The 27,577-nt window shown below is 39.1% G+C and overlaps 1 protein-coding gene and 1 long non-coding RNA gene across 2 annotated transcripts in view; both read right to left on the reverse strand.

Annotated features, from left to right (window-relative positions):
* Positions 1 to 18,197, reverse strand: part of EFNA5 (ephrin A5) — a 213,558-nt gene extending 195,361 nt beyond the window's left edge. The window contains exon 1 of the mRNA XM_084503310.1: positions 17,235 to 18,197. Within this exon, the coding sequence (XP_084359436.1) occupies positions 17,235 to 17,359 (125 nt within the window). The 5' untranslated portion in view covers positions 17,360 to 18,197. The remainder of the gene's footprint in view (positions 1 to 17,234) is intronic.
* A 128-nt stretch (positions 18,198 to 18,325) lies between these two features.
* On the reverse strand, positions 18,326 to 19,307 carry LOC311427548. The gene is made up of 2 exons (XR_014687420.1): positions 19,183 to 19,307; positions 18,326 to 18,548 (listed from the first exon to the last, which is right to left on the reverse strand). It is a non-coding gene; the product is annotated as an uncharacterized lncRNA (long non-coding RNA).
* Between the last annotated feature and the right edge of the window lie 8,270 nt (positions 19,308 to 27,577).

Genomic DNA, 27,577 nt, shown 5'->3' on the forward strand with positions numbered 1-27,577 from the left:
GGCACTGTACTTGAAGTTTCTTATAATCTTAGCATCTTCTTAGCATATTAATATTTTGAGCAATTCCCATCTATGTTTTAACTTCTCCGACTTCATCCTTGAAGATGGGTTTTCTTTCTGCTGTAGTGCTGCTGGAGGGTACAAGCAAAGCACAGTGCAATCTCATTCTTAAACACAGTGTCAAGCACTTCTCCTACCTAGATAAAGGGATAGAGCTGCAACAAGACCATCCTATTCCCATCTGAGGTGAGTAAACAGAATTTGCTTTTATACAGCTCCTTTCATATTCGAAATATCACAATATGCTCTACAATAATGAGATACATGTAGATATACTGTCATTTTCCTAATCTTAAACACAGAGGGCAAAGCTTTGTCTTGTGAGTAGGAAGAAAAGGAGGACATGGGTCCTTTCAAGTTTCCTTACATCATCTAGACTGAAGGACAGGAGGGAATGGAGAGGTAACTGATACAAAACAGACAGGGATGAGGACAGCTGACCATTGTGAAATATGTGAGACATCTCTTTCATCACATTCAAGAAACACCTATCTAGAAGCAAAAATGAATCAGCAGGAAATACATACATATATATATATATATATATATATATATATATATATTTAAGGCTGGCAGCAGGTACAATGTTAATAATATACTGCTTTGAAGGTTTTTCTTGGGCAGGAAAGTGGGGGGAGGGCGGAACTAGGAAGCCTGGTGAGATGAATTTCACTTTCATCACAGCAAGTCGGAGAGATTTAGTTCAGGTGAATGCAATGTAGTAGGCTGTATTACCAAGCTAGTCAACAAAACTACTCATGTTATACAGAAGTGAAATATCCAGGCAAATGAAAATGTGAAAGAAATATATGAAACAGTACTCCCAAACAAAACAGAAAGGTGAGAGGAGAATACGATCAGACAGCTTCCCAGCCTTTCACCAGGGGTCCATCATCCACCCAGTGCAGAAGCTTCTCCAACGAGGATGGACTTCCAAGGGAAGTACAGCAATTCTCAGTATATGCTTTACTGCCAAACTATGCTCCCAAATGAATGAATAAACAGTGGTTGCCTGATTAAACTGCATGCTCTGCATCTTGCCTTTCTTCTGCACAGTCAAGACAATAGCTAGACGGAAAAGAATAGCAGCTGTTAAACTCTCCAAAAAACTTTACCCATCACTGCTCTGATCAGAGCCTGGAACAGCAGGGACCTGCCCAAGACTCCACCTTCATCACGTAACTGTTCATAAACTATTGCAGTCTTTACCAAGAACCATCCCCATAAGGAAAACACTGGTACTCCTTCCCACAGACTTTCCCACATCCTACCTAAATAATGCCAAAGCTATCAGCTACGTGCATCTAGCACCCCTTACAGACAAAGCGTTGATGCTGTGAGTCACTCCTCTTCAGCAAAGTTTTCTGCAACCTGTAGCAAGTTCTTGCCCCTTTTTTGTTGGAGGTTTCCCTCTCCTCTGCAAAGAGCAGTTAAGAGTTCAGTTGTGTTCACTGTTTAATTTCCCCCACTGCCTTTCTTCTCCTAACACATGCATACTTTAGCCTTGGCTATGGAGTGCTGACTGAGGAGGAACAATAGCAGTCTTTCAAGTGTTCAGAGCAAGGCTCAGCTCAGAGACCTAGTCAATATTTGCTGCAGTTTGGAGCCACTGTTTTACAGGTCCTTCCAAGCAAAGCTCACTAGTCAGGAACCCTAAGGCGTTACCCAATCTATTCTAACAAGGAAAAATTAAGGAGGTGAGCAGATGACAATCAAAACCACTTTTTCGTGGAAATAATTGTTGTAACAAAACAGAAAAAACAAACAAACAAACAAAAAAAACAGGAAGGGGGACAGAAGAGGTATAGCACACACTGAACAATACCACAACCTAGGTTTGAAGAATAATTAGCCATTAATAATTAGGAAAGTCATTTTTCTCTTAAAGCTGATTAGAAAGGTTTGAAAATTACATGTCAGACAGCTATATGCAAATCTACTTAAGGTAACCCAAGCAAACTAAGTATGCAAGGACACTTATGAACTATAGAAAGCTCCTGTTCTCTTTGCAACACCTAGGTCACAGCATGACCACACACAGACTGTAGCAATGCACCTTTTTGCGCAGATGGATGCAACTTGCTGATGTTTAAAGACAACAGGTAAAAAACATACTCTCCGCTTACCAAGAAAGAGAAAAAAAGGACAAGAATTGCCATTTTTCATATAGGACCTAAGTCACAAGCAAGATGTAATTACCAGCCCAAAAAAGGGGTAACTTAACACATAGTGGAAGTACAATTAAATGTTTCTAAACAAGTGTTTCTAAATGCAATCTCAGGATTTCTTTATTTGGAGGGAAGTGAGGGCTCGCCTCTTAATGGCTCTTCTGTCAATGTATTCACCTTCTTCCAGAAGCTTGCAGAACTGCAGCGAAAACAACAAAAACAAATGTCCTGGTGGAAAACAAGTTGTCATTAGTACAATCTCGCCCCTTCTTCTGCTTCTTCCCCCAGCATCATCCACATTAAATACACAAGCACACACACACAAGATGTTTCTAAGAGTGAAGAACAGATTGACAATCACTATTTACCTGTTCAAGCTGAAAGGCAGCCGTACGATTTTTCCTTTAGAACGGCTGCAGTCTTGCCTGAACATACTTTCTCACATTAGACTCCACTCAAAGTTTTGAGTCAGTCTGACAATCCACTACTTCAACAGGAAAAATTACACCTTCAGCTTCAGTGGCTTCTGAAAAGTAGTTTATGTCAGCCCTTGGGGTCATGCAACAGCAGAACAGATGCACCTTTCCACCTCCCATCTTCCTTTTTTCAATGCATGGAGGTTTGATTGTTTGAGTTTCTTTATTTGATAATTTTGCATTATTGTCATGGCATTTGTTTGATTTTTGGCGTTTGGTAACAACAGATGGGGTTCCCAACTGCGTTCCATTCCACCTTTTCATTTTAAGAGAAAGCAGGAATGCTTACAATCACGAACAAGTAGGTAGAAAGAACCAATACAATTAAGGGAAGATGCAAACACATCTGCAGCAGAGGCTAGACTCCTGAGCAACTTCAAAATGCTTGTTTCCAAAATAGAGTTCAAAAGAATACAGGCTTCCCTGTCCTAAGGAAATGAGTACATGCTCCCTTTATACCAAAATCAGTCTGCAGCAAATTTCTCTTAACCACCCTACATACTATGTTCTCCTAACCTTATTTGAGGGGTGAGAATTTTAATCAATACATTGATAAAAAAACTATAATATATACAAAATAAATGTAACTGTGCCTGAAATGGTAGCTAAGATGGAACAAAAGTTCTGAAGAGGAAAAAAACATTGAGTAACTTACTAAGGAAGTAAAAACTAAAATGGACATTGCAGAAGTGGTAAATGTAAATAAATGAAACATCTCTAGATAGAGATTTAACTACATTTCATTTTTAAAAATTGTTTAACATTACTAATAATGTTTTTAAAATTTAGAGAGGAATGAAAAAGAACAAGGAACATACTATCCACTTAACTTTACTTTGATACTTACTTTGTTCTCTTTTATTGCTGCCTAGACCTCAGAAATAAAAATTATGACATCCCCAAAGATTCAGTAAACTCAATGGAAACTCCATGCAAATATACCACAGCATCTGGTCACAATATGTTAACAGACTAAATAAATACTACAGAATACTACTTACAGCCTATTTCCAAGCACATACTATGGCATACTGCAGAAAAAGGTAGTAAGTAACCCTGCTTTATCAGAATATTATTTATTATTAGAATATTTTCAGAATATTATCAGAATATTTAATCAGAATATTCTGTATTGCTGAGGTATTTTCTCAACTGACAGGTCATATTTGTGTAAACATTATTATTGCTTCTGATATATTATTTAAATAGCAGTATTCTTGAAGTGATATGGACCAATATCCATAGCAGTAGTAGTATTGAAGGAAAGATATGCTCTCAAATATTGAATTTATCTTTAAAATAAATAAATATTTTTTAAATTTCTTTTTCTTCTCTAAGGTAGAAATATTTCTCAGACCACAACTATCCCCAGCAGCAATCACAGGAAACAGCACTGATCTCTAGCACATTTAACTGAAAGCAACAGAATTTTTTCACCCAGGTACCTCACTGCACTCTGGGGACTATGACACTAATATGAATTATTTTGTGTGTAACATTTTGGTTACAGTCTAGAAAACAGAAGACATATTATCTTAACAGTAGAGCTTTTCCGATGTGAAAGAAAACAACATAAAATGATTGGGTTAAACCTACCTAATATTCTCTTCTAAAAATCAGGTCTTGTAGGCATTCACATAGTTTTATAAAAAAATAAAAATAAAAAAATCACACAAACTAGATGTAGTATTTCCTCTTTCAGACATAACAAGACAAACAACCAATTCCTAATTGGACACTGAAATGGTCAGATTTACTCAGAGAAATTACAAAGGCAAAACTGGTTTCATCAGTAATAACATATTAGATCCAAACTCTACACCTACCCAAGTACCCATGAAACTGTTCCAAATGCTTTGTTCTGAAGAAGGCCATTATACTAGCACTAAATCAAGACAGCTAATATGAAAAATGGAAAACGGAGATTTCTTTTTACGGTAAGCTATAAAATATAGTTCATTCAGAGACAGGGTCTGAAAAAGTAATATTAAAGCTATGCTGTAAATCACAAAAAAAAGTTTTTTGTTTTTGTTTTTGTTTTTTTTTGTTTGTTTGTTTGTTTGTTTTTTTTTGTTTTGTTTTAAAGCAAACTATCACGCTTTGTACTAGAAACAGTGAATATGGAGATTCTCTTCATAATGTGTTCCTGGCAAGTAAGTTTTATAGGATTGAGATATAGAGTAAAGGTTTGCTTAGAATTTGAATGCAGTGAATAGCCAGGGTATAATGAGAAACAAGTATGATCTACCTCTCTAATTAATTTTCCCCCTTCACCTACGTTGTCACTTGTTATGATAATGTGAATCTTAACCTTAATGAGAAATTTCATACCACCTTGATTAAAGATACTGCAAATAACAACACTCTTTATATTTTATTTTTATTTTAATGAGGAATCTCTTTATACTCTCAAAACCCTCAACAAATGTACGGAACTTCTGCTAGTGAAGAAAATAACATATCTGCATCCAACTTTTGTGCCGAGTGTTAAAAGACAGATTTATATTTCATGTTTTTAAATGAGAATTATGCTATTAAGCATGTTAGAAAATGATCTCTTTCTCTGCAGGAAGTGTTCCTAGTATTTTTTATAAATGTAGTTTGTCTGGGGACTGTTTAACACTTAAGTTCCTCAATAAAACTGGGTACACATCCTTTAAAAGGATTGTGAAATTAACATATTTAGTAAACTTTCACACTATTTCAAAAAGATTTTTTTTTTTAAATCAACCTTACAGAAAATTTTCAAAGATTTCTAGGACCCTAAAGACAACTCATTACACATACTTACAAGTAACATTAAGTTGGGTCCACTGTCCTATAACAGAAATTATAAAACATGATGAAATTCCATATATATGTATGATGGATTCAGATTAAGAATTAGGACTTGATTTTTTTTTTATATGAGACTCATTTTTACGAAAAGAAGGTGTATTTGATCAATGCATGTCTTTTCAAATTAAATGTGTCACATTTCCTGAAAGATGCTTCTTCGTCTCATTACATTGTATCTCATAGCCACTAGACATCAGCAAGTCCACTGGAAATCAAGAAAAACGTAGTATTTGATATTGCTTTAAATGAAATTGCTTCAAGAAAAATTGCTTTCCTTTTCTTCCAGCAGCCTCCAAATACAATAGGAAAAAAAAAAAAAAACACACAAACAAAAACAAAAAAACAACAACAACAAAAAAAAAAACAACACAACACTACAAAAAGCTGTCTGCGTCTTGGTAAATAGGTAACAAAATACATTGTTATTGTATTAAAAAGGGGAAGTAAGATCCTCTGGCAAAACAGTAACTTTTATTTTGTAGAAGATTATTGTTCTATTTTGTAGAAAATAGAGAATTATTTCCTGAATACAGTGTTTCAATTATTTCATTAAGGAATGAACTCTATCATATTTGGACACTCACAAAATCCATCTAGTCTTTAACAAGTATCTTATCCATGAAATAAACATGTATCACATAGTGCTTCAGAAAACACATAACCTGTATCCTAATTTTGCACTACTTATTTTAGTTTCGATCTTAATCATTCTTTAGCACATCCCAAATTGTCCCTGACTATGTAAGGTGCCCAGCACAGCAGTGCCTAAATGTCTGCTCACCACCTATGGCTAGCCAGCCCACACTGCTGACACCGCTGGCGGCACGATGACTGTTCATCTATTGGGTTCATCTCTATCTCCTCAGCTCCCCAAAGCTGCGGGTCTCAACCCTGCAAAAACAGTTTAAGAGGCTTCCGTCTAGATATTATTCTGATCCATTGAGACAAATATCCACATACGTGGCTTGGTCTCAGCAGGTTTGCCTTGTGTGGTTCGCGAGGCCTTGTGGAAGTAGGCAAGCCTAATGTCTGAAAGTCCCGCTCACAAGCAACACCACACCATTGTGACCACAGGACAAACTTTAGATCCTTAGTATCCATTGAGCAAATAGACTATGATTCCTCCTTATACACATCAGCTCCTACAGACTTCACCTATTTAATATATATACACACACACATATATATATTTATTATATATATATATTTACACTGTTTTCCTTAAGCAGCTTTAGGGATCATTTTCTGATGGGCATTTAAGTACCTAAAGGTGTAAGAAGGCAAAAATAAAATCTAAGGCAGCTAGGCACCAAGCAGTCTCAAAAATCCCACACGGCTCTTCTCTGCAACTCTGGGTACCTAAATATATTCAAAATCCTAGCTCCAATGATCTATTCTTTTTAAAATCTGTGGGCTAAAAAAAAAATAAAAATGCTTAAATTATTCATTTTACAGGCTACAGAAGAAAAACATCAGTAAATATTAGCGCGACGGCATGACTTTATTCCTTCAATGTCTTTAAGTACAGCATTCTACAGATAATTCACTCTCCGGTTATGCCCTCATGCTTACATTGGGAAATATCTGTGCACTGACAAACAGAACTGGCACATACTTCACCAGAGCCACTGCTGCAGCACTCCAAAATCTTAACCTCCTGATTTCACTGAGGATGACCTGCAGGCCGTGGACTGAAAACAGAAAAAAAGGTGAACAAGCAAACTTATCTGAAAGCACTAGCTGCTTTCTTTCGGCATTTTTTATCGAGTTTACTATCCACGACACAAGCAAAAGAATACAAAGGATAAGATGATTTGCACCCACTTAATAAATGCAGGCAAATACCAGCTTTGATCCGAGCAATTTTATTGGAAAGCTCAATTCACCAGAAAGTGTGCAAGAGAGAAAGGAATAGAGAAAGGCAAAAGTGACTGAATGTAAAGGGAAAAGTGCGTGCAACTTAGCCATAACTGAAGGGAAAAATGCAACCCTAGAATTAAGGTCTTTTGAATACAGGAATAATAAACTTCCAAGTAAATGTCACTTCACTATGACTGAGTTTCCCCAATTGGGTATTGTATATATATAATTTTATATATATAATTATTAGGCACACACTTTCCATGTTCTTTACCCCCAAAAGCAGAGCTGACAATGGTGACAGCAGAGTGTGTAATTAGTTTTTATTGTTCCCCTGACAGCCATAGCTCTGGAAGGACCCCTTGCCTTTTCCATTGTAAATGTTATGGAAAAATACACTAATGACAGGCATTTAATTATGGGCACAGCAACCATGATGGGAGCTGTGCCAAAAGTGATTGGCAGATTTGGATACCAGATATTCACAGCAATTTTTTCCCCATACCTTGTAACCCAGATTGCTGAAGATGTATTTTTTTTTTTTTAATGTATCTTTTCTGAAGCTTCACTTATTGGTTATAGATACTATCATCAGCCACCAACTTAAAAACAGACAGGAAAAATGAATAGACAAAATGATAATTTTTTTGCTCAAAAGCAGCAAGAGGTTTTCTGAAAGAGCTCTACCAGTGACAATGCCATCAACATAAAAGAAATCCCCAACAGCTCTGGCACATAGATGGCATTTTTATTTGCCTTTTTTTTTTTAATATACGTAGATACAAACAAGAAGATATTATGTCCCCTTAACACATCTTTATTAAATATTTACAACAAACTGTCCCACATTCAATTGTAGTTGCTGAGGTGCTTTTTCGCCTGATTAATTAGCAATTGGGAGACACGCTTTTTGGCAGCTTTTGTATTCCTATTATTTCTTCTGTTTTGGCACAAAATCTCCCTTTTGGGAGCACCAGTATTTGTACTGTACCCCGCTTAGTGATGGATCACTAATTTTTAATAAACTAAGCCCCAAGAGAACTATAAAAAGATGTATAAGTGTACCGGAGCAATAACTGTAAACAAATACAAAAAAAAAAGGGGGGGGGGAGCGGGGGAGAGAAGAGCTGTTGCAGTAAGTAAAGTATGAGGTCTTTTCCAGATCATGCATGGAGAGCCTATCCAGGAGATCACATGTACTCGGAAGACAGGGGTCTGAATTGGCTTTTAAATACTTGATCCAAATCTCTGCCTTCATCTTTAAAAAGCTTTAAGAAAGGGACTAGCTAATGTGGATGTGCATTTTCCTTGAAGAATGCTATATCTGAATGTCCCCTCACTGTTTCTCATCCCTCCCCCATCACCAGATGAATGAAATTACTCTGTGAAGCAGATCTCTATGAAGAATGACCACACAATTCTGGACCAAACGGTACTAAGTCTATGTAGCAGTCACAAATCCCTGGCTAAACCGAACAAAGCAACATTATTCCTAAGTGGTAAGTTTGGGAATATAAAAGTGAAGCTGTCTGGCTCTAAAGTGGAAACTTGCAAATAGCTGTAGAGTCAATGTTGGCTCTCCATCCCCCATCCAGCTGGCTCTCATATCAGTAACTTCAAAAATGCAGTTTGCCATTATGGTGGCTTAAGGCACTTTATGTGCCAGTGCAATGACCATGCTGTGTGTGCATGTCAGAAGGTCAATACTTTCAAATTCCAGAGTCCCTCTTTATTTCCTTCTTTTCTGGAAACAATAGGAAAGAGAACAGGATTGATAGATCCTACTTTGTTAACTTCTGCTTACCAAATGCCCTGCCTGTATGAATACACAACTATTTTTAAAATTTGATTAGACATCAACTAAAGCGGGAAAAACACACACACACATACGCAAAAAGCTCTTTTTACTGCTTATTAACAACATCAATTAGCAAATTTCTTTGAAGCAACTTTTAACAATTCCATGGAAGGCAACATTATTAAAGCTGTTAGCAGTCCTTACCTAACACTGATTAACCAGCATAGCAAACTGATAGCTGTACTACAAAGATCATCATCAAATCTACAAGTAGGTGAAATACTTTTTTTCTGCCTCCTCATAAAAAAAGAAAAAGGAAAAAAGAAAAAATTCAACACTTGATTTACATAGCACTACAAAACCAGCAAAGCCTTAGCCACAGATGACGATTTATTTGTTTAGTTTTGATGAAAAAATTAGAATGTATTTAGCTCCTACTTCAAAGGCATAGACCGTACAAAAGGTACTCAAATTTATTTACAAAATTAAAACAGATGTAAAGAAAAAATTAAAATGAAAACCCCTGTGTAGGGTACAAATACTGCAATAAAAATTAAAATATATTTCTTAACAATTCCATGTGATTAGATAATGGGATTATGGAATGTGTGTAGAGAGAATGGAAAAAAAATCTTCTGAACCATTATTTTAACACAAAAAATACTACTTTTAAGTCCACAAAAACAAAAAGGTAGTTTCACTGCTACCCACAAGGGAAAGGCCACACTGATGAGCAGACGAGCAAACCACATAATATGCATATGCCTGCCACTGTCCAGCATCTACCCGCAAGCAAAAAAAAAAAAAAAAAAAAAAAAATTAGGGGAGGAAAAAATGTTATTTTAACTAACAAACAACAACCATGCTACTCCGTAAATACTAATTATGGTACAAAATATATTATCACAAAATACAGAATCAAAATACAAAAAATACATAATCAAAATACACCTTTCTTAACTGTTATGAGGCTGAATTTTTTCAGTGAGAATGGAACAAAAAGGTATTTCAGCATACAGTGATCAAAGCAAACTTATCTACAAATTTTCACTTCATCAGATGATTCACAAGCAAATTACTTCTCTGCACTCCAGCACCACTTTATTACTGACGTAAGAAAAATAAAATGGGGTCTTTCAAATAAAATGGTTCTTTGAGAGTCCGATATAAAATAAATAAATTGAAAGTTAGTCAATGAGGAACATATATTATTTTTAATTGCAGGTATTACTACTGAACAGTTCTTTATCAGATTAATATGCTGATTTAATGACGGAAAGTAAAATACAAGAAGTAAAACATAACTAATACTGTACTTAAAGGTTTTGTCAGTCTACAATCCCTTTTTTTCCACACCGTATACCAGCCTGGATAGGTAAAGGTGTCTACCAGATTATACTGCAAGTGACAGAATAGGAATCATAATCTTTAAGACTTTTCCAGTAAAAATCGCCAAACCTGAAGAATTAACTATGAGAGGTTGCTGTTAGCAATTCAAGCAGATCTTGCTAATTAACAGGGCTCTTGTGTATCTTCTTGTTAGTTGATTTCTCTTTTGACAGCATTTTTACTGGTCATGCATTTAAACAGAAAAATGGGCATAAAACTCCTATCATACCAGATAACAGAAAATGGGCATCAAACTCTTTCTCTACATTTTGCAGCAGTCAAAAATAAACAAACTAATTTTTTCATAAAACTAGGATCTAACAATGGATTTTCATCAACCTGTCAACAGTAAAATATGATGGACATTTCGCCAGATGAAAAACATATAGGGGGTTTACTTTTCTGTTATTTGAAATCATGGTGCTCTATAGAAGCAAGATAAAATCTCAGTCTTCACAAGCTAGCATCATTTTTATTATTATTTTAATTTTCAAATATTTGATTTTAATACAAACAATTTTAAAAAATGTGTGGAAATAGGAATTTGTGGTTTTGTAATGTCACAACCTATGCTCAGTTTCTTAGAAAAGGATTTCAGGTATCTATCCGTATTCACATACTTCAAAATAATACCCACCATTTTAAATTAGCTCAACTATAATCTAGCTTGTAGAAACTACAATGAATAGAGAGAATGCAAAAATGGAAGGAAGACTTCCAATGGATGAAGGATTCTATTCTTCCATCCAGCAATGCTGAAGTGCATTACAGTAGGGTTTACTCACAATAACTGTAATATCACCAGAAAGCAGTTTCAATAACGTGTCTGTTTATTTTAAACCAAATGTTTCCACTTCGTTATATTGGTGTGCTGCTGACTGACTACTTTTTAAGCAGCAGTGCAAAGAAAACTTAAACAAAACAGGACCCTTTATTATCAACAGTGAATTACACCATTCAGAAATACTGGAAGATTAGACTAATTGTGAGAATAAAGACATATTAAATATAAATAAATAAATAAATTCAAAACAGGATGGCTGAAGAAGAAGAACGCAGTTCCAAAATACTTCTCTTTGCCTTAAAAAAAAATCTGAAAAACTAACAGTGAGCCAGAAGAGCAAGACAGGTGCATCTCACAGCTATGGAAGAACTACTCATGCTTTCCCTAGGAAAGGTTGTGTCTTTGTTAGCATTTTCTCTAAGGAGATCAAAATGACCAGCCTTCTTTACGCGCTTTGTTGAAGCCTAATATTTCTACCATGCAGTACACTGCCCAGTGACACTGGCTGTTTCAGGAAGAAGCAGTAACAAGGTACTCTAATAAGCCCTGAGAGTTCTCAAAGCACATGCCTGTAATCTTCTCCGTTTCATTTTACATCTGTGCGCCTGTGTGCTTGGGCATCCACCCACCTGCCTACCTACTGGCCTAGGGGCTGCCAGCACGCAAATGAAGAGCACAATGGGAAGACTGCCAAGAACCACAACACAGATCCCACTTCTTTTAAATAAATATATATTTTTTATTTTACTACTACTATTATTTTAAGCCAAAAAGATCTGTGCTGGAAGACGAGAGCTGGGAATGAGTTTGTAACAAACTATTCATTTTCTCAATGTTTAAGTTCGCTGATTAAAAAATTGTAGAGATTTTCTTCCCATACAATAATCATGATTTACTCTACACCACACCTCCTTCTAATTTCAATGCATACATACATATATACTTGCACACATACATATGCACATATACAACCACTGAAAGCCACACATATTCATGCATATACATATTACATACCTCTCACCTTAATACTGCAAAGACCGTGACTCCGGAAGGACTAATTGCATTCATTTTCTCAGCCCAGCATGAAGCTGGTAGATTGCTGGGATCACAGCAAGAGGGGAGGGAGAGGATGGCTCATCTTTATCTGTCCCTCCCTGTAAGGAAACAGGGCTGGCAGAATGAATGCAGTGAAGTGTCCTCACTATGTGCATTTGCAAAAGATTTAATAAGGAGTATTTCGTGAAAATCATTTACCACTGAATAAGATGCCTTTCACACAAAGGTGGAAGCCAATGAAACTACCATTCTTTGTGTCATTTCTTCCATAGAATGTTTCAAACTACCTCAAAAATGCACTTTTAAAATAAACACCAATATTCTTCTGGACACATAAGGTGTTGGCAAAACTACTAAGAGCAAAGAAAGTAGGTGTTAAAGAATCAAAGACTCTGCTACTGATCTTTTAATTACAAGAAATCAGTCAGAGATTCTTTCAGCTCTTGGAGCAAGCTGCTGGATAAAATGCTCTCAAAACATAAGCCATACTGTTTGTACAGCCCGCTTACGGGGTATTATGCCTCTCTTGATATAAAATGGACATGGAATACCAAACCCAAAGCAAATGTTTTGATTTTGTCCCTTTTCATCCCCAACTTCTTAGTTATTCTTACCAAACACAATTGCCTCCTTCCTATTCCAACTGCACAGTTTCCCTAATCTCTGTATTTAAGCAGAACTATTTCAAGGTGGAAAAGAAGGAAGAAAAAAAAAAAAGTCGAATGACCTCAGCATATAACATCAATATGCTATGGTGAAATCTTCAAATGCATATCAGCATATGGAGGATGCTTGTCCATCTGTTTGTCCAGCCAGCCAGCAAGCCAGCCAGCATATTCCCAAGAACTGCCAGGTGTGCACGGGCAGCCATGGCCAGAGCTTCTCAGCGCTGGGTCTGTGTGTTGGGTGGGTTCGGGGAAGCACTTAAGTACACATCTATTCACCCACCAGCTGCAACAGAACTTAAGTATTGCAGTATGCAGTTCAGTGGGGCCAGATGCTTTTCTGAATCAGTGCTTGAACACTCAGTTGCAAAATGCTCCACATTTTAAGCATCCAGGTAGCAAGATTCTGATCTATTCACAGAATTTGCAGAAGCATCCACTCATTTTCCTGTTCTCTGATACCCAAGTATCTCACTTAACAAGAACTCTAGTACCGCTAATCAAAATATGGTACCCAGGTTAATACTGGGAACTAATCAGTTGAACATGACATGATTTTGATCTATTAAATTCTCTAATTAACAGCTGATTTCTTGATTTTATTATCCACCTAAGCACACACAAAAAGAAAATATGTCATCATCCTACATCTTTATGATTCTCTTGTGACTGTAATTTTATACACAATTTTCTTCTGTAAGAGATAACCAAATCCAGTAAGACTCCTAATAAAAAATACTCACTTTCCTGAGACTAAAAGGTTTGGCCTATGTGTGACCAGAAACTAGACTTGAATGGTAAGTCTTTCTAACTACCTTGAAACCAGTAACAATTTATGAAGCTACAAAACCTGCCACTGAAATAACTTACAGGAAAATACCTAAATACCAACCCCAACGTTGAAGCACAGTCCTGCAAGCAGAAAAATGTAATAATAATTACTACAAATAGTTCATGTTGAACCGTGACAAGATTAAAAGCAGTAACAAGTGCTAAGCAAGTCAACCGCTTCAATATTTGGCTCAGTTACATGACATTTTGGCTGGATTTTCATTACAAGGACACCAGCTATAAGGATTAAATGTATATGCTCTATTACCAAAGAAACTTCCAAAAGTATTTTAACCATTGGATTCAGAGGAATATTCTGTGACAAGATCATTTTCCTCTAAGAAAACATATGCAGACAGTACTGAAAGACATTAAAGGGGTAATCAGAATTTACATGCACTTAATTCTAAGCCCATGAATAACAAAAATGTTAGACACATTTGCAGGCATATTCCATGAATAACTTTCAATCCACACACACACACACAAATAAAAATAGATGAAACAACCTCATTTTATTATACTTCAAAAGTCTGAAACTTAAACTTTAACATAATCCCATCTAGAACCTGCTTTGGCAGGGGGGTTGGACCCAATGATCTTTCGAGGGTCCTTCCAATCCCTTCAACTCTGTGATTCTGTACTACACCAGTTACAGTACTTCGTGTATGCTGATAACTAAATATGAAACAGAAAAAAAGGAATGGGAATGCTTAAAATACTTCTAAGAAAAGACTTATGCTCTGTAACAATATTCAACTTTCTGTTACTTGTACATACTAACAATAATGATTCTAGAACACTTTTTAATTATTCTAGCAGAACTTTGGCAACCATTCAAGAAATGTAATATAAACTTGTTAATAGACTCACAGAGTCTTTTTAGTTACCAAAATATTGTTCACACAAGGAGCACTTATCAAATTGGGCCACTCATCAACTTATTATTGTGTCTCTTAATAAGGATGAGATCTTTCTGTATATTTCATTTGCTGGAGTTTAATACTACAAAACTGAGCATCGTGGTTTCCGAGATAAATTGAATCGTTATTAAATTCTTCAGATGGGGTCTTCAGGAAACCTTACTTTATCTTGCCTTTAATCACTATCAAAATGATGAAGATTTAATTTCCAAACTGAGCTAATTAGTTCTACACTGGTTTGTTAATTTTTTTGAATAAGTACAACAAGAAAGTAAGCTAAAGAACTGCGGCCGCACTGGTGGCTGAAGAATGGCAGCATATTTTGCCTTCTAATTTCAAATCGTTATCTCACAGTAAGCATTCCCACTTACTTCTGTGGGTATAAAAACCTGACTGTCCATCTCCTGAATCTCTCTCTAGAAGCAGATAAATCACCGTGGAGTTATTCCTATAGCACTTCTAACTGACCTGAAAATATTGGTAACCAAAGAGAATTTTGCCTTCACCTTCCATCCTGACAAAATGACTTCAAAGCAGAAGTGTTTTCTTTTCTTTGGGTCTCCCCAGTCTAACCAATGAGGTGTTTCCCTGTTTCTCTGTAATGATCATGCAACTTGAAATGCACAGAGAATAAAACAAAGGAGAAATATAGCTTTACACTGCTCTTCCTTACAGTTTTAACTCACGGACAAACACCACATGTCCACATAGATACTTTCTTTGTGAGAGGGGGCAGTGAATAGTTTAAGAGAGAAACAAACATTTGTTTTTCAAGGGGAAGGTTTGGAAGTATCTTGCAATTAAGTATTCCTCTGGTGTTTGGAAGAATAACAGAACTAAGTTTTCTCTGCAGTCTGCTGATTTTTAATGTTGGACTAAGGGAAGATTTCATTAACAGTAAAATACCATTAAACTCATTAAAATCCTCACAAATCCACTCAGTGCATAATGCCCACTGACTAGATGAGCGCTGATCGCATCTTCAACTACCTCTACCCATGTGCAGTTGTTGTGTGAGCTCATTACACATAAGACTGCAGAAGTTAAAAATCCCGAATGTGAGGTTATTTTTGAAGTATTTTATGTTTAACTGCTACACCAGCAACATGTGTAGATCATTTAGGCAAACCTATTTCTTTCAACAATCCCTCTTCTGCCCAGTGGGATTTGTGAATATTTTTTTTTCCAAGAGCAACATTTCATTTTGCCTAACAACAGCAGAAAAAAAAAAAAAAGTTGTTTTTTAGAGAGAAGCAATTTTTTTCAGACATGTGGTGTACGATGCAACTTTTTATCTCATTTACAATGAGCAATTTTTTTCAAGCAACACATGTCAAGAGAGGAAAATGTAGAGACGGGCACTAAAAATTATAGATACTCATCATTCCCAGGCATGACTGCTACTTTGGATAAATACTTTTTTGTCCTAAGCTTTTTGTGCCAGCCACGTAACGCTGAGGCATGAGGCATTGTTAGCAGGAACCAAGCATTCAAGTGCGGGACAGAGCAGCTACCTCTCCGCACTTGGAAATTCTGCCCGTAACTTCTGCATCACCTATTCTGAAGCCACTCCAGAATACCGAGTAGGGGAGTTTTCTGCAGGCAACACAGACCTATTAAAAAACATGACCTGTGACAAAAATCAATGTGCTAATCTGAAACCAAACAGCAGTATCAGAAGCATAAAAAAAAGAGATAACCTAAGATAAAATAGCCCCAAATTTACTTAGACAGACAGACAGAAAAGAAAGAAAGAAAGAAAGAAAGAAAGAAAGAAAGAAAGAAAGAAAGAAAGAAAGAAAGAAAGAAAAGAAAGAAAAGAAAGAAAAGAAAGAAAGAGAGAAAGAAAAGTCTGCTCACACGTACTTTAACAAGGGAAAAAAAAAAAAAAGTAATACCCGGGTGACTTTTCCCCCAAACACACGGATACCATTTGGAGCAGCGCTGAAATTTCCCGATTCTTAACATGAGGGGAAAACTTCAGGAAAATCACGGGAGCTTCCCTTCCCAGAGCTCGCTCGCTCTGCCGCCTTGCAGACGCGGCTGTCAGGAGCGGGGACGCCGTCCAGGCACTCCTGCCCCCGACGGCCCCGGCCCGGTACCTACCTCGCCTCCTCACGGCCAGCCCTGGACCCCCGACGGGCGGCAGCGGGGAGCCGCGATGCTCCGGACCGATAAAGGGGCACCAGCTTCCCCCTCACCTCACCCCTTCCTCCCCAAAATATCTAATTTTTAAAAAAGTTTTCCGCCCCATCCCGCAAACAGGGCATCTCCCGCAGGCTCCGGGTTGCAGCAGCCGCCGCCGGCGCTCTCCACTCTCCCCGCCCGGCGCCCCCCGACCCCCGTCCGCGCCTTTTCCGCGTCCCCCCGCGGCCGCCCCGCGTACCTGGGGTTGGTGCTGTTCCAGTAGACGGCGTAGCGGTCGGCCACCGCCTTGGCGCCGGGCTCCTGCCCGCGCACGCACACCCACAGCGCCGCGGCCGCCAGCAGCAGCATCTCCACGTGCGGCATCGCGCCCGGCGGAAAAAAAAATTAGGGGAAGGGGGGTGGAAGGCAGGGGAGCGTGGGGAGGATGGTGAAAGAAAAAAAAAAGGGGGGGGGTGGGAAGTGTAGCAATAAAAAATAAAACGAAGGGGGCAGAGATGGGGGAGGCTGGTGGGTGGGAGGGAGGAGGGAGAAGCGATGGGCTCCGCTCGGCAGCCGGCGGGGATGCGCGACCCGCGGGGACCCTCAGGCAGCCTCACCCCGGCAGGGGGAGGTGGGGGCCGAGGCGGGCGGCGGCGGCAGGCGGCGGGCGGTGCTCATTCACCGGGAGGCCGGGGCACGACATACACCGGGCCCCCGGCGCCGCGCCCCACCGCCCCCTGCGAGCGGCCCCGCGGCTCGGGGGCGGCCGCGGAGCGAGGGGACGGGGAGAGGGGGGCGCGGGGAGGGGAGAGCGGGCGGGGGGCGCCGGGCTCCGCTCGCTGGGGGAGCCCGCGAGGGGTCCCGGCGGCGGATTAAAGGCCGCCGGCTGGGAGAGGGGCGAGGGGCGCCGGAGGAGCTCGGAGCGGAAAGTTTGTGTCTTTCTTCCCGGCCCTCCGCAAATGAAAGAGCAACGAGGAAATTAAAAAAATAATAATAATAAAATAAAAAAAATAAATTAAAAAAATAAAATAAAATAAAATAAAAGGATGTGTGGTGGTGGTGGTGGTGGAGGGGCAGCAAGAGCCCTGAGGAGTTTGTTTGCTGCGCTGATGGAGTTGGGGAGCCTGTTCTGCAGCGCAGAGTGTCTTGAAGGAGACTTTGTGGAGTGGTTTTCTCGTCCTTCCTGTTCCTGGGCGGTGGATGCACCAAGGACTGAGCAACACCAAAGGCAAAAGGAAAAAAAAAAAAAAAAAAAAAAAAAAAAAAAAAAAAAGGAGGGGAACAGAAAAAAAAAAAAAAAAAAAAAAAAAAAACGGCCAATCCAAGAAATATTGCGGCGTGGAAACCAAGGAGATGGAAATAAAAATTGTTTTATGGGAGGGCGTGGAGAAAAGCAAAACCTCGGAGAAGTGGAAAATCAAGCCTGCAAACTCCTCTGGTGATGTCGGTCCTGGTTGGCCTCCCCAACCCGGGGGAGGGACGGAGCGGTGCGGCGAGGTGCGGAACTCTCCTGCTTCAGCCTGCCGGAGCGCCTCTGTGATAAAGCAGGGTCCAGTCCCGGGAGCATCAACTTCTGCGGAAGGACAAAACAGTTTGAACGAGCAGGGAGGGGGTGGGAGGAAAAGAATCCACCCCTCAGATGACTACATAAGGAGATCGGGAAAAATAAATAAATAAATAAATAAAAACAACACAACACCACCCCGGTTCTTCTCGGTCCTGCCCGACAGCTGCTCCCCTTTTCCCTCTGAAGCAGCAGCAGGAGCAGCAAGGAAAGACGTACCACGCCAGCAGGCAAATAAATAAACTTGAATGCAGCGGCAGGCAGGGAGGGATCGTAAAGAGCGACGAGGATTGGAGGGGCAAAAGTCAGTTTTGCGAAAAAAAAATAAAAAATAAAAAAAATTGCTTTATGGAAGGAAAGGAGAGGGAAGAGAAAAAAAAAAAAAAAAAAAAAAAACCTTTAAACAGTCACGCCCCCTTCGTGCAATGACCGGTCCCTTCGCTGCGTGCCGATCCGGCACCAGCCGCCTGCGGGAGCGGGCACCCGGCGCTGCCGCTGCGAGCCGGAGCCGGAGCCGGAGCCCGAGCCGGAGCCGGAGGCAGCCGCAGGGCGCGGGGGGCGCGGAGGTGCGCACGCAGGCAGCACACGCTCAGAGCGCGCACACACACACACACACCACACACGCACCCGCACACGTACATACATGCACACGCGTGGGTCCGAGGCGGGATGTGGCGGCGGGCGCCGGGGATGAAGGCGAGGAAGAGGAGGAGGAGGAGGAGGAGGAGGCGCAGGCGGGCAGCTCGCGGCTCGATCATGTGGGGCTTCTGCATGCGGCGTGCCGGGGAAGGGGGGCACCCGCCGCCGCAGCCACTCACCGAGCAGCCTGCTGTTTGCTTACGGACCGATCTTTTTTTTTTTTTTTCCGCTTTTTTTTTTTTTTTTTTTTTTTTTTTTTTTTACACCTCGACCCGATTGGCTTGCCGCACGAGAGAGAGAGGAGAAGGAGGAGGAGCAGGAGGAGGAGGAGGAGGAGGAGGAGGAGGAGGGGGGGGGGGGGGGGGGAGGAGGCGTCGCAGGCTTCTCCTCCCTCCTCCGTGCCAAAAAAAAAAAAAAAATTAAAAAATAAAATAAAATAAATAAATAAATAAAAGAAACCCAAGCCGCCCGGCCCCACCCTCCCGAAACCTGACTAATTGAATTACGGGCACGCCGGGGCGGCTCCTGCGCAATCCCGGGTAACCATTTCGGCGCCGCCTGCCCCCAGCACCCCCAATACCCCCAGACCCCGTCCCCAAACTCCGCGCCCCCCCCTCCCCCCCCCCGCCTCCTTCCCTCCCCCCCTTTTCCGCGCCCGCGGGGGCTCCGCAGGTGAGCGGCCCCCGGGGGCGGGGCCTCGCCAGGGGGCGGGGCCTCGCTGCGCGGAGGGGGCGTGGTCTCCTGGCGGGGGGGGCGTGGCCTCCGGCGTTGCCGCGGTGACGGCGGCGTAGCGCGGCGCCGTTCGGAAGCGCCCTGACGCCCCCCAGCGGCGGGCGGCGGCGCCTCACGGCGGGGCGGGGGGCGAGCTGCGCGCCCTCCTCTCCCCTTCCCTGCCCTCCCCTCCCCTCCCCTCCCCTCCCCTCCCCTCCCCTCCCCTCCCTCCCGCCTCTTTTTTTTTTTTTTGGTTTTCCTTCATCTGTTTTTAACTTTTTTTTTTTTTTTTTTTTATTCCCGTGGAGGGATTTGTGCTCTTCGCCCCCTCCCCCCCCCCCCCCCAAGAAGTAACCGGGGCGAAAGAGCACACGGTAAAGTTTGGAGGAAATACTGGGGTCCCTTGTTGCACATTTATTTATTTACCTGTATTCCTTCAGCCGAGGGTACCAGCAGTTTTCACATCTCTGTTACCAAAGGCCTAACAATTTGTGTAGGTTTTGCCTCCCTCTGGTTTCCTCCATCCTCATTTTCAACACAAGTCCTCGTATAAACCTACATATATATATAAAGTATATCCACAAGTACATGTACCAGCCGAGTGACCTGGGTTCAGCAGACAGAAACCCACCAACCTCTTGCTCACTTTTCCATTAAAACCCAAACCAGCCCTTCTATTTCTTCATGTCTGTGAACTGAGCTCTCCAAACAGCGACGGGCAAACACAGTATTTCCTTGGCCTTATTTCTCTGGTACAGGCAGACACGCAGAAATCACTTCCATAGCAGGAAAAAAAGTAATAAAATAACACAAACTTTTTTCAGAAAAATATATTCTCAGCTACATTCGTTAAAGGTTAATGATTTTCTTCTCTTTGTCTGTGGCTTGTGAGAAATGTCACAGTGAAGGAGTGAGGGATTGGTTTGTTTGACTTAAAGCTCCTTTTAATAGCAGAACCGGAGCTTATTCCAGTATACAAAATACCCTCCAGGACTGTACTACTTGGGTTTTTGTTTAACACCTACAAAGGTGTGAAAACCTATCAATAACTCAAAAAAAAAAAAAAAAGACTTTAGCAGGAAGATATCTCTTTTTTCCTGCTTTACTTAGCAAGCAAGCTGTAGGTGGCTGTATCTTGTTAGTTTAGGGACAATACAAACACATAAATCCTTTGGACCAGAATAAGAAATAAATTAATTCTGCATACAGAAAGATAATACTTTAATGAACAGAAAGTGACCTTTTTGTTACATCGTAACCGATTCATAGGGACACATCAAACACCCAGCGCTCAAAAGCATGCCAACTTCTAGTCCACTCTTCATTTTTGCGATTACATGATCAAACGATTACTGATATCTCCATAGTTATGAACTGCCTATGTATGCCAATAGCCTCCGCCTTAGCCTTCATTTCATAGAAACATAAAGACTGTTGACAAGTGATTTGACATCAAACTATTTTGAATGCAGTATTTAGAAAAAATAGTGCATACACACAGAATCTGCAGCTGCCTCTGACAAGCTTCTGTAGTTGCTTCCAGATCTCTAGCTTTACAGTGTTAATCAGTATTTAACATACACTTTACAGCATGTACTTTCTTGATAGTTGCTTAGGCTTTCAGTGTATTGGATATACAGTGCAGCAGCCACTACGCTGATTGATCACGTACCTCAAAATAATTAAACCAAGCACAGCTTAAGGCATTGTATCAGGGAGAAGTGATAAATCTGTAGATTTTCTTTCTCTACTGATTTCCTTGAAAAAAGAAAAAAAAAAAAAAGGAAAAGGAAAGAAAAAAAAAAAACACAACATAGTATTTCTATCATTATTCAGCAATACTTTCTGTTTTAAACAGATACAAATGACTCCGGAGGCGAAGCTGGTCTTCATTACTCATGTAAGTAGTATTGTTAAAGTAATTTGTTTTGCTTATTGCACAAGAGCCATTCAGAGATACTTCAGCACCTGTGAAACAGAAAATAGTGTAGATATATCTACATTTCCCCCATAGATTTATTTTTTATAAATTTAAGTAGAGCTTCAGAAGTAAAAGTAATAGAGCCCAGTCCTACTTCCTCTGAATTTAATTCCATGGACTTTAAGGTAAACAAGTAAATCCTCCATTGTTTGCTTATGTTAAAAAAAAATAGACAAAAAGGAAAAAAACTTTTTGAAGAAATGGATGCATACTACAAATCAACGAAGAGTGTAGTTGCATTTCAAATTTTTGTCTATATTTTGTACAGATGTAATTTTAAATTGTGTATTTCTGTTTCAGTATAATTTGATAAAAGTTTGCAGAACACAAAATATATAGCTCTATGGTTTGTCTGTATTTAATGATCATCTTGATGTTTTGTATTAAAAGGACTAAACAAAACTATATATTTTTTGTTGTTATTGTTTATCTGTGATATGTGTTTTTCAGGACCTGAAAACATCAGGCTTCCTTATATTTTTAATTGCCTTCTGATCCCATAAATCATTCCCTGAAGCAATCTCAGCTTCAAGTTTTGCAAATTAATAACTGAAGAGAATGGTTAATCGTTATAAATTCTCTCATCTTTTACTGTAATTCCTGATACTGTAAGCTGTCAAAAAGTAATATAGAACAAAATCTCAGACTAATTTCCATATGAGAGGACTAGGTTTCAAAGGCATAAATGATACTGTTAAAGAGAATCACTAATTCTTTGCAGAGAACTGTATTAATCATATGATTGCTGTGGACAAATATACTTAAGTCAGATATGAGGCTTTTGGTTATGTGATCTCTCTGACTTAAAAGTATTTGTTCCTTCTCAGATTTATTTACCTATAACAGACAGTGTGTGTATTGTGTACAGTTTATTATTATTATTATTTATTTATTTTTTTATCCATTTTTTGAGAGGAATAAATAATCTAGTGGAAGAGAACAGAATGAAATGACCGCAGATAAACCTGACTCAGTATTTACTTGTGTGTGTGACTAAATGTCAATTTTTTCTGTGATTAAATGAAGATTCCTGATTTTCTTAAATTGTCTAGCAACACACTCACTTCATTAATACGCTTTTTCCATTCTATCAACCAGAGATAACATACATGCTGCTTTACTGTGATGTAGTGACGGTTTATGACTTAATGTTTTCAGATGGCGTAACATGATGTTTTCCAGAGGGGTAACATGAAGATCTTTGTCTATTAAAAACAAACAAACAAAAACCAACCACCTAACACAAAATACAACAATAAATTATAGGCAACTTTGGGGGGGGATATTGTCCAGAGGCATTTTCAAGCTTGTTATTTCATCCAGAAACCATATGTATTTCTTTTAACAGATGGTTCTTAAAAATTTATTATTACTTTTAAAGAAAACTATCCACAGTTACCAGCCTTCCTTCCATTCTGAGTTGTCAGTTAAAATCTGCATGTCTGCCCAAACAGTCTTTTTTTGTGAGCTACAGCTCACAAATTAGGAAGGACCTATTCAGCATACATCAATTTGAATGTTAATCTGAACACTTTAAAAGTTCAATATACCGAGGGAAACTTTGGGAAGAAAGCAGAATGTTTCCTGGTGTCATATTGGCATTTTATGTTTCTTTTTTTTTTTTTTTTTTTTTTTTTAAATTACGGAATAAGAAGAATTTTGAGGGAAGACATTTTCAAAAATATGAATGGAAGCAGGGATGCTAGAAAAATAGAGATGATAGAAAAATCTACTTTGAAGTTCAAATCTAATGTTCCCTCCATATACATAGCTAATAACTTAGTTACAATGTGTTACCATTCAAGTTTGTGTTTGTCTGTACAAATCCTTTTTTCATGTTTGCTGCATATCTAATTGCGAGGAACTTGGTTGCTGACATACTTTTAAGAACTCTAAATTCATGTCTATATGAAGTTAAAATATTTTGAACACTGTCATTCTAAAAGTTCACATGATGGCATTTGTTTCTTATCAGTTGAGATCTTCTGTACATTTTTGGGCTTTGCAAAAAATTACAGCCCATTACAGTGATTCATCATTAGTCTCAAGTCAATAACAATAACTGAAATATCCCAGGGATAATGCCAAAGCAAGATAATCCATGGGTCTAGAAAAAAATGCATAGCTTCCCTTTTTGCCATTCACTCAAGCTCTTCCACACTCTCCAAATTAAAGATAATAACCAAGAGATCTTTTAAAAAGACTTTTGGGAGTTATTGCACAATCACAAATTATTACATAGCCAGTACCTTACAAAAACTTCAATTGTGGTATTACCGCCATAGAATCAAGTACTTAAACCAATGTGCAAGAAAGACTATGTAGATTATGTAAAGCTAAAGTATGAGACAAGGAAAGCAAACGGACTCAGCAGACGGTATGAATATAGTTATCCCCGAGATTCCTGTCCACTCCTGCAAAAATCTGTATATTGAACACTATACTCATTATGCAGGTTGTGTTACAAGAGCAGGCTCTCATTTCAGCATCTGTGCATCTCCTGTGATGACATGGCAGGACTGAAACCAGCTAAGGTAAATAATAACCCTTTTTGACCTTGTGATATTTTTATGTGGTATTTTGTGATACTTGCTGTATCATATGTGTTTACCCATGCCAAGGCTTCATTTTTCCAGAATCCACATGATGGAAGTTAGCTTTTCAGGACACTTTCTGTACACTGAGTAACTGCAGCTGTTGTAGCCTAGAACACCAGTGTTTCCTTAGGAACCCTGCTTTTAAGCAGACTTTTCAAAACAGACAAAAGGAGGTTTAAGAACAAATCAAACCAAACAACAACAACAAAGACAACCAGAAAAACGAGACAAACACCTGCAGGTAAAACTGAAATATTGAATTCAAAATAATATATGACAAGAAATAGGTGTTTTCAGTATATGTGGTTCTTCTTGCAGTAATAAATTGATCAGTGGTACCTTGCTTAAGGGCATGCTGTCTTTTGTTTGTTGCTTGTTGCATGGGAGGGACGGCTAGCTGTCTCTTTTTCCGTCTATGTTCAGATAAGTGAAGAAAAACAAGTATTAGAAGTTCACAGCAGGGGTGGACTACTGTCATCGTTTGGAAACCCTGTACCTGACTGCCTTTGAGCCCTATGCAGTAAACATGATTATTAATTTTGATTATTAATAACACACGTTACAAGAGTAAAAAATATATATCCCAAGATACCCTTTAACAGGTTTTAGAATTTAATCAACATTCAGGATCCAATTTAAGTTTGCGAAACTGCAATGATTATTCTTGTTGCTCCTTTCACATATGAATCACAAACCATCAAATCAAAAAGTTCCTATCTGTAGCAAAACCTGGTTCTTGCTTGTGCGTATCTTCCATTGCATAGCAAAGTCTTAGGCTTTGACACCATTCCCTCCTCACATAGCACCACCTGTCAACTAACATTACTCACATTAGTGAAAATGAATCAACAGGAAAAAAAATAAAAATAAAAAAAATGCTGCAAAGTAGGTTATTACAGATTATGCTACAACTCTGCTCTCAGCTCTGGAGACGTTTGCCCTGTTATGTAGTGCATGCCATAGCTAGGATTTTATAGTTTAAAGACAGCTCTCAGAAATTTGTGTGCACAGCTGGCTAAATGGCATGAGTTAGTCCTTCCATTTAGGAAATGGAAGAGCTGCTTTGCTAATGCAAGCTTTGTGTGTGGCCATGTGCAGGAGAGCTGCTTTCTTAACAGAGGTAGTAGACCCGACTCTGTGTTGTTATGTGTCACAGATGGCTCATGGTCAATGCAGGTGGTGGTCTTCAAGAGGGCTGTCAGCCTGGCAGGAAGGTTACCTAAGTAGATACTAGCTGTAGCTTCTCACCGGTGCTTGTTTGCTTTGTAGATAAAACAGTTCCACTGGTACTGCAGCAATGGAACAAGGTTCTTTGTGTAGTGGAGAAAACCTTATCTGGTTAAGAGAACAAATAGAAACAGAACTGGTATATATTATTATGATAATATATAAACAAGCAAATAATATATATAGCAAGCAACTTCTGGAGAAGTCTGTGTGCAGCTATGCAACTGGGTCTTAGCCAGGTGAGAAAAATCTCAGAGGCTTCAGTGGCAAAACCACATGTACACAGCCACTTCAGGCTGTATAAAGCCTGTGTTCAGCCACACATTTACTTCAGGCAATGTGAATGACAACTGCAGTCTTCAGCTATTTTCTGTGTATTACAAGAGAGTTCTTCATGAAAGGCCAATTCTTAGGTAACTAAGATAAAATCCACCCTTTCATTTAAAAAATGCATTTCAACACAGCTTACAGAGTAGAGTTTGAAGAGTGAACCCTGAGTACTTTTTAAATAGGGCAAATAAGTAAGATGACACATTCAGGACCAGGTACCTGGCATTTGCAGTCCAGTGTTTGTGCCGTTTCCTACATGTAATAGCAAGAGGGGGAGTTATCAGAGACATTTAAAAGACAACTAAGCCACAACTTAGTGGAGAGGGGCAGGAGAGATGGGATGAGGAGAGCATTTTCTTTATTCTTGAATCAGTTATGCCCACTAGCATAACATTTCTATTGTATATTTCTTAGGCAGCTTTTTCCTTTGCCTACAGCGTACTGAGTTTGGCTGACTCTTGAATTCCAACAGGTTAGACTCAGACAAACAAGAACATAGCAGGATTAGCTGCCCCGCATGATCTATGCCAACAAAACAGTCATCAGCTTGACAAATGCCAGTCTGATAGTGGCCAGATGCAGAAAAAGAATATGGTTTAAATTTTTTAAGGCTGCTTCACAAGACTTCGATTGTAGTCTCATCATCAGTGAAACTACTGCAGATGTAGTACAGAATGAATTTATGAAAACACTGCAAAAGTTTGAATGACATTGTCTGCTTTGTGCCAGTTCTAAGTGAATATTATTCTCCTTATCATCAGTCATTCCACAGCTTCGCAAAACATTGCACCAGTAGTGGAGAAATTAACTACGAGAATTTTATTTTCCTAGATCATAATGTCAGAATATATGAGGCCACACAGTTGACTCAGAAAGGGAGAGAGTACTTCTTTTGGCACTCATAATCCTTTGTTTCATTATGATTTTTTTTTAAATGTTCCATCTCAACTTAGCTTTTGCACAGACTTTGCACTGCTTAATGTAAATTGTTCATGAAAATATTACTTTTTGAAATTGAAGTTACAGAAGACTTGTAGAGTTAAGAAATTAATTTCACATCTTTTTGGCAATCATTTGCTTTTACTGTCCTTCATTTTGGACCTTTGCCATATGCACCTCAAAGACATACATCTTGTATTTGACATTGGAAAGGTGTTCTCAGAACTAATTATATCAAACTTCCATTTCAAAGAGAAGAAATCAGAGAAGATACTGGAATCCAGCTAACAGATGACTAAAGAACAGTTCTGAAATGTAAGACTATCTTATAATTGTAAAGGGGAAATGCCAAAGTCAAGAACTGAGTACTAACTAATAAATCATAAAAGGGTAGAAAAATGATCATGAAAGGTATTAACAAGCAGATTTCTTAATGAGAAGGGATTATCAGTATCTTATAAAATCCACTGTGCATTCTTTGTCTTAGAGCATTCATCATTTTTGTATAAACAAAAGAAAACAAACTGTAATTGTTCAATATTTCTGAAATCCTTTGTTGACAGGCATATGGAAGAAACGGAGAGGAAAATCATGTTGCTTTAAAGGCTGATGAT

The sequence above is a fragment of the Aythya ferina genome (assembly GCF_964211825.1).
Source record: "Aythya ferina genome assembly, chromosome: Z".
Classification (NCBI taxonomy): domain Eukaryota; kingdom Metazoa; phylum Chordata; class Aves; order Anseriformes; family Anatidae; genus Aythya; species Aythya ferina.